The sequence below is a fragment of the Gracilinanus agilis genome, chromosome 3, assembly GCF_016433145.1.
Source record: "Gracilinanus agilis isolate LMUSP501 chromosome 3, AgileGrace, whole genome shotgun sequence".
NCBI lineage: Eukaryota > Metazoa > Chordata > Mammalia > Didelphimorphia > Didelphidae > Gracilinanus > Gracilinanus agilis.
This window is the reverse complement of record NC_058132.1, coordinates 188,082,733-188,097,192: the sequence shown is the minus strand read 5'-3', so window position 1 is coordinate 188,097,192 and position 14,460 is coordinate 188,082,733. Positions and strand designations below refer to the sequence as shown.

The 14,460-nt window shown below is 36.7% G+C and overlaps 2 protein-coding genes across 2 annotated transcripts in view; one reads left to right on the top strand and one right to left on the bottom strand.

The window, feature by feature from the left end:
- Nucleotides 1-14,460, top strand: part of CWF19L2 (CWF19 like cell cycle control factor 2) — a 162,587-nt gene that overhangs the window by 123,065 nt on the left and 25,062 nt on the right. The window lies entirely within an intron of this gene.
- On the bottom strand, nt 11,355-12,943 carry LOC123239098 (transgelin-2-like). The gene is made up of 2 exons (XM_044666368.1): nt 12,875-12,943; nt 11,355-11,732 (listed from the first exon to the last, which is right to left on the bottom strand). The coding sequence occupies exons 1-2, from the start codon at nt 12,941-12,943 to the stop codon at nt 11,355-11,357; spliced, it is 447 nt and encodes a 148-aa protein (XP_044522303.1).

Sequence of the window (14,460 nt, the reverse complement as noted above, 5' to 3'; positions counted from 1 at the left end):
TAAAGATCTTGGTTGGCTGACTGCCTGGCTAAGGCCTGCTTGGCCTCAGCCCTAAGTCAAGGCTTGATCCCTGTTGATGATAGATTTCTTTGCAGATCTTCTTGTTGATAATAAACAGAGAAGTGAGGTTGATGGGATACTGAGATCAGGATAGCTCAAATTGAGATCAAGATCTGTTCAGATCTGTTCCTTTTATAGGCAACTTTCAACTGCCCTGGCTCATGCCAGACTCACACCCACCTCAGTCCATTCTGCATTCTGAGCAGGTAACTGTCTATCACTCTTGACCCAACATGGCTGCCATTATATTTCTTTACAGTATGTTATATACAGTATAAAATATTCAAACTAAATACAAATAAACATAAAGTAGTTAATTAACAGCCTGTTTGAGTGGGGAACATTGCAATTGAGAGCTTTAGGCAAGGATTGACCAAGAAAGTTGTGCTGGTGCTGCATCTTGAAAAGGGAGGAAGTCTGTGAAGCAAGGGTATAGGTGGAAAGTATTCTATGCCTAGTTTACTGTCTGCATAAGTTTCTGAGGCAAGAAATAAGAATGTGAATAACAAAGAAAGGGCTAAGGATCAATCTGAAAAAGAATAAGATAATTACTAATTTGAAAAGGAATAAATATAGAGACTGTTTTGCTAAGTGTTTACTATTGTTAAAATCTTTATCTGGGGCAAAATGGATGACACTTTGAATGACTGGACCAGCAGTTGAGAATCTTGGAATGTCACCTGGTGCCATGAGCCAAGGGCAAAAAGCAGTTGGCCCCAGCCCTATAAATATCCCCAAAGGACTATACAAGGGAGCTCAGATTGGAGTAGGGACTTGGGAAGGTGGGAGGTGATGGATAAATGGGAAGGCCTGAAACCTGTGACCTGTTATCCTACTGAGAGAGCTAGTGATCAATCAACATCATTGTTATTAGAGCTGTGAGAGTTTACTGATTCATCAATCAACATCATCAGATAGCCTTCCCTAATCTCTGGCTTGGCTGTGGCCAAGTCAGGTCAGAGTTAGTGAGAGGGTGAAGAACCTCCAGTTTCTACCAAGCCTAGCCATCTCCAAACCTTGATCAACAACTTAGATTAATAGCCAGTTAATTAGCAATAGGGTTCCTAAATCCTCAATCCTGTTACCTTGTTTCCTTACCCCATCAATAGATTCAATATAGAGTTTACCAACAAGTACCATTCCTGAGTAGTTATTATACCAAAGCCCTTGGGAAGGGGAGATCAATACGCAGTCAGATTATACCATTTCCAATAGCCAATCAGTAGCCCTTATCAACAACTAATCCAACCTCAGGTTGGGACCTAGAGAGGTTAACCATCCACACAACCTCTCAGGGGTTCCCTGCCTGTGCAAACTGTTAGGGGATAACTGACAAGCTTATCCAATCAAGCTTGTCAGGGAGGAGAGGCATAGATTATACTAAGAACAACTGTGAGAGGAGAGTGTGCTTTCTCCCTCACCAACTACAACTAGCTTAGGCCTGGGCATACAATCCCTCCTCCATCCATACTATGCTGAGATCCATATATATCATCCATTTCTTCAAGATCCAGATATATATATATATATATATATATCCATCTACCTTTCTTTTAACACTATCTACCCAGTTTTGTGCTGAGCACTAGGGATACAAATCCAAAAAGAAAGACTAGATTTGATCTCAAGGAGCTAACATTCTAATAAGGGAAGATAGCACATGCACAGGAATGGTAAAGGGTTTTGAACTGATAAATTCCAGGAACAGTGAGTAGAATCCTATCAACCTTTCTTAGAATAAATATTGATGGGATTATTATTACTAAAGCTAAGAGGATGAGATTGGGGGCGGGGGAAGTGTTTAGGGGTTGATATGGCATTCATGTGGTCAAATGGCAGAAGCCTGGTGGATCTGGGCAGGCTAAATTCTTACCAAGTAAGGGAATAGAGGCCCAGTGGGAACAGGGAGGAGGCAAGCAGGCATGGCTTGAAGATATGTTGGAGAGTGAAAGCAGAAATGAACTTAAAATGGTCTTCAGGTATATTCACATCACTAAGTTTTTATTAATTATGTACTATATGCAAAGTACTACTGAAAGCACTAAGGGTGCAAAGATGAAAAAAACACAGTGATGTTCACCTCCAGGAGAGGAGGAGATCTTGAAGAATTGCATTAGGAAGATTCTACTTTTTTTCTTTAAGAAGGCTTTTAGTTTCTGTACACTGTTAAAAGCATATAAGCACTGTATAAAATTAAAAACAACTATAGAAATATGGGATTATTTTGATTTATGCATTATATACTGAACGATTAAAAATGTATTTGAAGTAATAACAATTAAAAGAATTATAGAAATAATATGTTGAGGCTACCTGGCATGACTAGTGTCTATAGTTAAGCAATGAATTGAACTTTGAAATTCTGGTAAGTTGAGACAAAATGAGAAGGAAAATTGATTATTGAGTTGTCATTATCTGATAAGAAACATAAAATTGTCTAAAGAAAACCTTTTACTGGGCTCTCAATGTTGAGTTTTTGGAATTACTCTGATGTAGGAAAAATGGAGTATTATAATGGACAAAATGCCTATCAAGTGTATGAGAAGAAAAATTTGCACCATGACTTTATAAAATAAATCACAGGTAGCAAATTAAATTTGTTATACAGTTTGAATATCTGGAGGCATTTGTATGGGGTACTGTACAAACATCTTCACTGAAGATTATAAATATTGTTATTCATCTTGAATGGCTAAGGTATTTTAGTCAATGGGACAAGAATCAATTAAATGACCTTGAGATTTTAAAATTCTTTGTGTTAAAAGGAAAATAAACAAGGCAACTATAGTCTAAAAAGGAAAAAAAAAAGTTAAAAAGCAAGTTAAACCATTTCCCAACTGATAATTAGATTTATATCAAAAGACATGAAGAGATAGTTTTTGGATAAAAAAATCAAAGCCATATATATGTATATGAAAAATACCCTAAAACACTACTAATTAGAGAAGTACAAATCAAAATAATTCTGAAATATTATTTCACACTTATCTGATTGATTAAAATGATAAAAGTGCAAAATGACAAACTTTGGAAGGCTTGTGGAAAAATAGGGACACTAATGCATAGTTGGTAGAACTGTCAACTGGTCCAACTATTTTGGAGAGCAATTTGGAATTTTGCCCAGAGTTATAAAACTGTATATACCCTTTCTTATATTCAAACTCTGAGCATTGTGAGTCTCACCTTGATTGACAGATAAAGACAGTTGGAGACTTCGGAATGTTCCCGGAGGCCGTGAGGACAGGGCAAAGGCGGTTGGCCTGAGAGCATAAATACCCCTAACAGTCATCTGAGAGAGGTCTTTGGTCTTTGAGCTTTGACCATTGATCTTTGATCTTTGATCTGTGGATCCCTGACCATGGGTCATTGGTTCTCTCTGAACCTCCCTAGATCTTTAGGCATCTGAATCATCATAGCTATTTAGATCTCTGGGCCCCAGGTGGGAACTGGGAGGAGGGAGGTATAAGAAGAAGAGGGTGAATTTCCTTAAGGGTGGTTACTTCCTAAAGGCTGTGTAGGCTGACATCACAAACTGATAACAAGGAAGCTGAGAGAAATCACAATATTTGTACCAACTGAGCAGATTGCCCTCTCTGGTTTGGCAGTGGCCAAGCTGAACCAGAGGAGGGGAAAGCACTAGCTCCAGCTTTACTGAAACAACAGCCTACAGTCCTGAGGGATTATTGATCATAGGTATTAGTGCGACAGGGTCTCCTATGCCCAATCCGTTCCTGATTATTCCTTTCCCTATTTAAGATCAATAGATAAAGTTTCATTAAGTACCTTCCTGAGTGGAGCAATGCAGTCAGATGAAACGCGATCCAAGGCTAATTAGAGCTCAATATTAATAATTAATCAACTCCAGGTGGGACCTGAAAGGGTTACTCATCCACCAGACCATTAAGGGTCCTACCTGGGCACTGTTATATAGAAATAGGAATTATACCATCAAGCAAAGGTGACTGAGTTGGTGTTCCCCAGTCACCAGCTACCTAGGGGAATACAAAGACACAGCTTCCCTAACCAATATCCCCTAGAAACATAGTAGTTTCAAAAGAGTCCTATTTTCTTTAAAACACCTTAGATGCTGGGTCTGTTTCCCAAGGAGATCATGAGAAAAGGAAAAGAACCTACATATTCCAAGATATTTATACCACCTCTCTTTGTGGTAAAGAACTGAAAATTGAGAGTTTGTCCATCAGCTGAGGAATTGCTATACAAATTGGGATATATGGTTATGGTGGAATACTACTATGCTGTAAGAAATAATGAGCAGGTTAATTAAAAAAAAACAGCTTACATGAAGTAATGGAGAGTGAAACTAGTAGAACCAAGAAAACACATATAGCTATAGAATTAATATTTGAAGAATAACTTGTGAATGCCCATCCTCAGGGAATGAATTGAAAAATAAAAACAAATGATACAATATTTACACACACACACACACACACACACACACACACACACACACACACAACACACACACACATCTTTTTATCAAGTAATATCTTCTATGGTATGCGGGGGGAAGGGCTGGGATACCTGGGTATAAATTCTAATAAGTAAATAAAAATAATTAAAAGTAAAGTTATTTGAAGGTAGAGAAAGGACATTTGAGACATATACATATTTAATAGTTGCATCATCTCACTTATTCTACTAGGGAGATTTTAAAAATTAGTTTTCTTACTGGTTTTAAACTTATGGTTTTCTCCTTTATAACATTGCCTTTATTACTGAGGGCTTATTTTTTTGTTCCTGACTCTAAAAGAGACTGGAGACTGCAAGACACAGCATGGGTAAAATTGCAGCTGAATAGTTTCCATACTACATAATAACCAAAAAAATCAAAAAGAAAGAAAATTTTGTTATCTAAATGCTTGATTGAATAGGGGAACTCATGCACCCTTGTATTGAAAATGTGAAAATTGTACAATTTGAAAAGAGACTCTGTACTAATCATTTCTGCATGCTGATATGGAGATTATAAGCAATAGAAAGGGAAATTTTGTCTGGACTTTGTGGATTTCAGTCTCTTATAACAGCTTTATTTGAAAATTTCCAATGTCAGAATAAAAGAGCAGAATTTTTTAAAGGCTCCTATAGCTAAGCAGATATAAGGATGTGGGCAAATGTTTTCCTATGAAAATTTGGATTTTTTCCAATAGTGGATGTTAGTACCAGTAAGTAGTTAAGGCAGACAGGACTCATTATGAAAAGATTGCTTCATACATTGACTTTGGAGCATTCCTAGAGGATCTTCAGGGAGAGAGAGAAATCACCTTTGAAGAAGTAATGTGTGATAGATAAATAGATAAGTAATGGTTATATAGACTTAGAAAAGGAACTTTAGAGGCAATTTTATCACTCTCCTCCCACCTTACTCCCCACCTGCATTTTACAGATGAGAAACTTGGGCCTAGAGAAATTTAGTGGCCTGCCCTGGGTCACAAAGCTATGAAATTGCTAAGCCAAGATTTAAACTCATGTTTTCTGACTCCAAATCTAATATTCTTTGCACATTGGAAAAAAAAAATTATTGTAGGAAGATGAAAAGTATTTAATTCTTATTTCTGCCACTTCCTAGCTTGACCTAGTCACTTAATCTCTTTAAATGTGGTTTCTTATCTCTACTACAAGGATAATAATAATATTGGTCTTGCATATCTCACAGATTGCTTATAAGCCTCAATGAAGATGATTTATATAAACATACTTTACAGGTTATGAAAATAAGATGTTTGATAACAATAAAGAACAACCTTTTATTAAGTACTTAAAATTGGACCAGGCAGTGTGCTAAATGTCAAGAATATAAAGACAGAAAAAGAAGTCACTATATACAAGAGGCTTATATTACATTCTAGTAAGGGCAGTGATATATAACATGTACATGTATAAGTATACAACAGAGTAAATTGAGAAAGGACAGAATGCTGAAAACTGTAGCATAAAGAAAAGCTTTGTTTAGGAGGTGGCACCAGAGCTCAGACTTCAAGGAAGCAAGAGAGTCTAAGAAGTAGTTATAGAAGGAACAATTTTAAACATAGGGAACAGACCTTATAAAGGTACAGAGAGGGAGGATGATATAAATTTGGGGAACAACAGGTGTTATTAACATGTTAATAATCCTGTATTACAAAGGAAGTCCAGTTTGGTTGTAGGTGGGAGTCAGATTATGAAAGGCCTTGTTGAAGAATTTGTATTTTGTTCCAGGGACAAGAAAAAAAAGGAAAGTTTTAAAGAGGGATTTATTTTGGGGAAAAGAAATTTGGCTTAAGACAAGTTGAGTGATTGGAGGTTGGCTATATGAATTCAGGGATTCTTTCATTCGGATAATAAATGAACCTCATGAGAGGTAAAGAAATCACAATGAGTGAGAGTATAGAAAGAAGACCCAGGACAGAACAATATTTGGGATGTCCATACGGTTATAAGGAAGAGGTAACTTAATTAAGAAATGATAGTTTGCAGAAGACAGAGGCATGAGATCAACAGGGAAAGAATTCTGGAATGTTGGAAAAGAGGGTTAAGTGAAAAAAATTCAGAAGCAGTTAGTCTCTCTGGGTTTTGTTGATTATAAACATTTAGGAGGCTTTTGCTGTCAACCTACCTTGTGGATTACTTTTACCTGTCCTTCCTGTTAAGTCCTGTGTTTCCTGAGAAGATCCTTGAACTGAAGCTAGCCTGACTCAACATCTCCTCAACAGCAGCTGTCAGTGAGTGGGAGATCTGAGTCCTTTCAGACTTGGGATCTTTCCCTGGGCCCTGTCAGGCTTACCACAGACCAGTACCTTAAAACTCACTAAGGGGAGTTTTAGTGCAGCTTATTAGCAAGAGCAGGAACTGGGGATTTTTTAGGAAGTTAGGAGAAGATTAGTGTAGACCAATTCTCCTTGAGGAGACATTAAATCCTTGGGATTTTTAGTTAGAGAAAATTAGCTTTAGGGTTATCTAAATCCCTTTTAACCTTTAACTTTTAAATTAAACTACTTTTGCATTTTTTGAGTGGTCTGTATGTGATCTCAGACCAGGCTCTGCCTGGACAGAGTTTCTGTTGGCCTTTCCACCCAAAGTTTAATATCTTGATACTGGTACAATTCAATCCATCCTATCCCATCCCCCAAACCACCCTAATACAATACCAAGTGGAAGGGAGCCCAGGGAATTGAATGATGATCCAGGAGAAAGGATTAAATTGTTTGAGAGAGATCAAAAAGAATGAGAGGTGGGAAAAGATCATCAGATTTAGCTATTAAAATAAAGTTTAGTAATCTTAAAAAGGTGGTTTCAATTGAGAGGAAGTCAGGAAATGTAGATGACATTCAGAGTTTGACTCTGAAAGGAGTGCACAGGATAATAGCTTAAGAAGATGATATAATCAGGTAAAGCTTTGTTTTTTAAGGATGAAGGAGAACTTGGCATTTTTGTTAGCAAAATGGATGGAGTAAGTAGATAAAAAGAGATTGGCAGTGTGAGAAAGACTTCTGGATCATGTGGCCAACAAGAGAGAGGCCTAAACATTTTCTTTAATCCTTACAATTCCACAAACTTCCAAAATATAAAACATGAAATAGATAAAGTAGTTTCAACTGTTTCTCCTCTCTAGAACCCCAAGAACCCCAATGAGGAATCATCTCAATGAAATGTTAGCAGAGAATGCTAATCCTTAATTCCTACTTGTTCACTTAGCACCCTTACTGCCTTCCTTGAGAGCTGGGTTGCACAAGTAAACTTTCAGGCTTGTAATAAACAGACTATATCCCTAACATTTCCCAGTATTATTGAGAAAGACCAAAGGGCAAAAACTTTCTTCAAATGGCACAGCTCTGTGTGCCACAACAGAATTCAGTCACAATAGAGAGATACAGAAGGAACTAGGGTAGGTCATATGTGTGTGGCCCTCCACATACTGAAGGAAAGACCCTAACATTCAAATGGAGTCAATTCTATCCCTTGAGAAGTCACTGAAATGTGAATTGTTGTCCAGTGTGAGAACAGACTTTGGGGTCCAGACCTTAGGAAACTAAAATCAAAGTGAAAGGAGTCAGAAATTGAGTAGTGGGGGAAAATAAGGAGAAAATGATTGTAATTACTAAAGATCTCAGTTTAGGGCCTTGAAAATAAGCAGATAAATCCACAGATAAGGTATTAGTAATACAAGAAAATAAGACTTCCAGGTCAACTAAAAGAATCTAAGCATCTATAAATAAATTTTGAAAGAACAAGAATATAGAATTGACACCTGGTGAAGTAAAGGAATGTGGTGGACTTTGAAGAGAACTGGAAATGAGAGTAGAATATTCCTGAATGGTTTAAAAGAGAAATAGCAATTTTGAAAACAGAATTTAAGGCATTGATAGCAGAAGTAATTGAAAGGATGGAAAAACTGAATTTGGGCAAATTTTGCCAAAGAAATAAAAGAGAGAGTAATTTGATTGGGATTCATTTACATGGAAGTAATGGAGGAAACTATGGAAGTAAAAAATAGTCTGGAAGAAAAGAAGCAAAAAGTAATAATGTTAAAAGAAAACATATCCATATAATGCAAAACTTTAATCTTGAAGACAGGATAAATAAGGACAATTTATAGTTTTCCCAGAAAAACATAAGTCAAAAAACCTGAACACCATAGTTCAAGATATATTACAAGAAAAATGTCCAGAACTTCTGAACATAGAAAACAAGTACCAATAGAAAGAATTAACAGATTGTCTTCAGAAAAAAAAAATCCCAAGCTACAGACTCCAAGATGCATGGTTAAATTTAACAGTTCTACTGTTAATCAGTACTCTACAATGAGCAAATTCTGCAAGTGACCAAAAGAGACCTTTAAATATAAGGAAATGGAAATTTGAATAAAAGAAGACTAGTTTGCACCCAGCAGGAAACCATAAGAGGGAATAAGATAAACTGTTCAAAGAGCAAAGTAGTTCAATATGTGGTTCAACATGAAATACCTTGCAATCTGAGCCTAAGCATTAATGAAGAAACATGGATGTTCAGCAAAAAAGTATTCAAAACTTTTCTAGATTTCCTCACTTTTAACAAATTACTTGCATTTCAAATATTCCTGACAACAGAAATATAAAAGAGAAAAGAAATATAGCAATCAGACAACAATAACAAATTTGTTAAGAAAATTCTTGTTTAAAGTACACTAGGAGACAAGAAGGAAAACAGAAGATAAATAGAAGTTATGGTGGAGAAATATCATGCACTAAATGTCACATTAACTACAGGTGAACAATTTTCTCGTAATACTAAAAATAAAGGAGAGAGCATTCCCTAAATGGAAAAGGAGGGGAAGAAGTTGGAGGAGATTTCAAGGAGTAAAAAATAAGGGGCACTTGAAATTAGAGCCAGTTGGCATTAGAATACCTAAGATTAACCTAAAAATAACTGAAGATAAAAAGTACTGCATTTTCACAGGTGATGATGTGGGGAAATATACTAATTTGAAAAAAAATGGAGGAAACTATAAACCTAACTCATAACTTTATATGTGAAAAAAATGAAGCAATCTAATAAAATGAAAAAGTGACAGATTAGATTAAGAAAACAAAAGTCCACAATCTATTCATTAAACACACTTAAAAAACAAAGCTATGTAGAGAATTAAAATGAAAAGCTATAAAAACATTTTACTTTGCATCAGGTAAATTCCAAACAGTAATAATTACAACCATGCTCTCAGATAAAGCAAAAACAAACATTCATAGCATAAAAAGGGATAAATAGGGAAATTTATGCTGAGAGGAACCAAGGAGCACAAACCAAAAATAGTATAGTTTGTCCTTGCTATATTGTGGTTCAATTATTGGGGCTTCATTGTATCCTGGATTTTAAAAAAATCTAATTTTGTATTGCAGAGTTACATTTATAGTGGGACACTATTGGCTGATGGAATGAAAGGTGACCAACCACAGCTATGTGTTCTGTGTCCTGGGCACTGATTGGCTCAGTGACTGTAGGTTAATAAGTGTGGAAAAAAGGTTTATAGGAGAGTAGGAAGGGTTTATAAAGCCTTAAAATATATATAAGTAATAAAATAAATAAAACACTCCTACTTCGTGGATTTTCATCTATCACAGGGAGTCTCTGGAATGTAACTCCGTGATAGGTGAGGAGTTACTTACATGAGCCAAAAGCCTTAGTTTCTAAAAATTACTTAACTACAAGAATACATAGACAATTACACAAGAGTAATAGGAATCTTCAGCATCTCTTAGTTTTGGGTAAGTCTAACAGAATGGTAAACAAAATGAAAATATAAAATTGAAAAATTACTGGTCAATCTAAAACTAAAGAATTTATGACATCTAAATGAGATCACTAAAGAATATAATGAATGCTTTCTCAATAACACAGGGAACTTTTACAATAATTGATCATGTTAGGGCATAGAAATAGAGCAAATGTAAAAAAAAAAAGTAATAAACACATGCTTTGAAGACCATAATGCAATAACAATAGCAATCATTTTTTTTTTTTTACAAAGACTGGGAATCTTTATTCAGATCAGCAAACTCGCATTCCTAAGCTCCAGACTTTGGGTGGGCCTTTTGAGGAAGGAGGGAAGGAGGGAGGAGAGGAGAGAAGAGAAGGCAAGGTCAACCCACCTCCCTGGGCATTCTTCTCCACTCCATAAATGTGTCCCAGGCTACTGGGTAAAGAGGAGACGAGGCGGGAGGCGATGCCAAGAAGGGAGGGACCAAGGGAAAAAGGGGCCGTTGCCAAGGAGAGGCCTAGCCAGATGTGTGGCTTTCAAAGTCCAGCTGTGGCCAGGACTGCAGCCACCAGGGGCCCCTCCCTATAAATTAAGTCTCCACAGTAGCAAGGCTGGGGTTGGAGGGAGCAGAAAGAACAACCTTGTGGAGGAGAAATTGGTCCCATGTTCAGCTCCTGTCAAGGCACTGAACCCTGGCCTAAAGCTATGAGGGTACAAATTCCCAAGTGAGAGAACAAGCCAGGGTGGCAGAAGGAATAGGAATGTGGATGGGGCCAGGCGCCCCTCAGTTTTGGTCCAGGAGAAGGGGAGGAGAGAGCAGTTGGTCCAGTTTTGCTGAGTGGGGGCGGAGAGGGAGTGTATTATGGTGAGTTCAGGGTGAAAAGGCACTGGCTCACCACCTGTAGGCACAATAGGGGCGCAGGCACCATCAGTGAGGAGGGGGCAGAGCAGAATGGGCACAGGTGGGAACAGAAGGGGCTTGAGAGTTCCACGGGCTTCCTGGGAATGTCATTGCTAGAAATATATTAACCATTCAAGGGAGGGTAAGGAGGAGTAGTGATCAAAGGATCTGGCGTGGCATCCCATAACCAGTCATGCCCGCCTGAGATGCCCCACGGTTGGTGCCCATTTGCAGCCCGATGACGTTCTTGCCTTCCTGTAGCTGGTTATCTGTGAAGTTTCGAGGATTCTCCTTGGATTTCTTAGGGAACCAGTTAGGGTCTCCAGAGAAGAACCCATCACCCCTGGCCACTGCCAGACCACCAAGGTTCATCAGTGTCCGCTGCACACAGGCCATATTCTTTCCTTCCCAGAGGTCCACAGTTTGGAAGATATCATTGGCATTGATGCCGTAGCGCTCTGCTGCCTGTAGGAACTGAGAAATCTGTTCCATCTGTTTGAAGGCCATGGCTGAAGCCTGGATCTTCTTTACTGGGCCCTGAACTCAGCCAAAGCCTACAAAACTGCTATGTCCCCCTCTCTCTACTACAGTAATTGTCTGATTTCTTGGATGTAGAAACTCCCTTTCTCAATCCAGATCATCAATTGCTCTCAAACTTATGACCTTAACTGTCTGGGGCATTGAAAGGTTATATGACATGTCAGTGGTCACAAAGGACAGAACTGTCAGATGTGAAACTTGAATCCAATTTTTCCTGAGTAAAAGGCTGTCCCTGTATCCACTGTGATATACTCCTTTTCTTCTCACAGTAATAGACCATAAATTTTGAACACAGATAGTTTACCTTTGTTCGAATGTCTGATAAAACAGCATAATTTTAGAAACAATTATACCAAAAGTTTTTTAATTGGAGTTAGAAAATTATCTTTCTCTTTCAGAGCTTCATGAATAACTGAATGGCATATTCAGACTGTGCTTTAGGAAGATTATTTTGGCAGTTGTGGGGAAGATGGATTGGAAAGAGGAGAAACAGAAAGCTAGGAGACCATTTCAGAGGCTGTTTATGATAGTTCAGGCAGGAGGTGATAAGGGCCTTCAAATAGGGTTGTTGCCCTTTCATTTGAGAGACAGGGATGGATAGATGCCAGAGATTTTATGGAAATATAATCTACAGTCTTAGCAACTAGTTAAGGGCATTGTCTTCTGAAACTATTTAAAAGAAGACCTAATAAGTCTTAAGCATTATTTTATACATGTTATATAACCAAAATTTTTGTTCAGCATACTATATTATTTTTAGTGCACAATGGAAAAGTTTTAAAAATAGATTTTTATTGATGTCTTTTGTTTTTACATCACTTAGATTTCTCCTTCTAAACTTCTCCCTGCCTGCTCCCAGAAAGTCATTCTTTATAACAAAGTTTTTTTTAAAGAAAAAGAATAAGAGAATATTTTCAGTAAAATCATTTAACACATTGAAGAAAATTTGACATTATGTGCAATGTTCCACACTCATGGACTCCAAGTTCCTCAAATAAACCAGAGAAAGATGTTTCATCTTTCTTTTGGGCCCAGCTTGATCTTAAAATTTCATATTTAGTTTGAGTTATTTTGTGGTTATTGTTCTTATATACATATTTATAATGTAAATGTAAATTTTATTATTTTTTTGTGTTTACTTCATTTTGAATTAGTTCATGCAACTCTTGCCATGCTTCTCTGTCTTCATCATGCTCCTCATTTGTCATAGCACAATCATATTCCATTACATTTATATTCTATAATTTGATTATTTTTATACTAATACACATCTGTTTTATTACCAGTTCTTTGCTACCACCAAAAAAGTGTTGCTATAAATATTTTGGTTTTTTGTCACTGGCCTCTTGAGATATATAGAACAATAAAAAATACAACTAATTGTGAGTTTAATAATAAATGAAAGAGGCCTTGGGGATTTAATAAACATGATGATTAATTATTAATAATAGTGAGAAGGGGAAATATCTCCAAAATATGAATTGGGAACTTTTCCATTTAACTTGGTCAGTGGTGATATGTGAGTGATCATATAATAAAGGACATGATCCTATAACTGACTTTTTGTTTTGCTTAAAATATTTTTTTTATTTTAAGAAAGATAGCAGGATATAAGAGACAAATAAAGGGTAGTGGATAGGGAGAGCTAGTCTTGAAGCCAGGAAGACTTGGAGTCTTCTCTGCCTCTGAAACGTGATGATTTTGTGACCTTGAACAGACCACTTAACTTTTCAGTGCCCCAGGCCACTCTCTAAGACTATAAATTGGTTCCAGATCAAGTTCTCTTTGTAGTAGTCAATAATTTCCTCCCTGGGGACTCCTTACACCAATAAAATCATGCCTAGAAAAAAAGCAAAATATTTACATATATGCAAACATATACATATGTATGTATATATGCACATGCACTTAATTTTTTTTTACCAATCTCGGGTTTTTGTTTAAATAGATTTGCTCAAATTAATGTTAAATATTTAAGAATCAGTCGAGAAACAGCTCTATATAACAGAACTATCATTAGCCTGGGTTTGAATCCCAATTCACTTAATATCTGTATAATATTGACCAAATCAACCTTTTTGAAACTTAGTTTGATGAAAGGTAATAGAGGTAGATAATAATTATGATCCCTTGTGGTTCTAAAAACTTAGACTTTCTCTTATTCTTTAGGGACTTATTGTTTTATCAATATGAATATTAATTTGATTGAAGCATATCATGACTTTCCTTTTACTTAAGGAATAGGCAGCTAGGTGATATAGTAGATGAAGTGTTGGCCCTAGAGTCAGGGAGACCTGAGTACAAATATTACCTCAGAAACTTACTAGCTATGTAATCCTGTGTAATCTTTGCTTCATTTTCTTCATAGATAGAATGAAATAAAATTTCTACCTCCTAGGGTTGTTGTGATGATCAGATGAAATAACATTTATAAAGTATTTTTCACAGTGCTTGGCACATAGTAGGTATTTGATTTATTATTGTTCGCTTTCCTTCTTTTCCTTGAGAGTTGCCATGACCTAAAATTCATTGCCTTGTAGCTTATTTTTTGAAGTTTCACCAGAGTTCACTGGAACTAATCATCAGACAGTAAAATTTAGTCCATTGCTGGGCCTATGCTTGAAACCTTTTCAGCTTGGCATGTTTGTAAGAGCTTACGCTTCAGTGGCATAGCCTTTGAGAATCCTGGGTTCCTTCTACACCAGGATGCTGATGAGACTCTTAC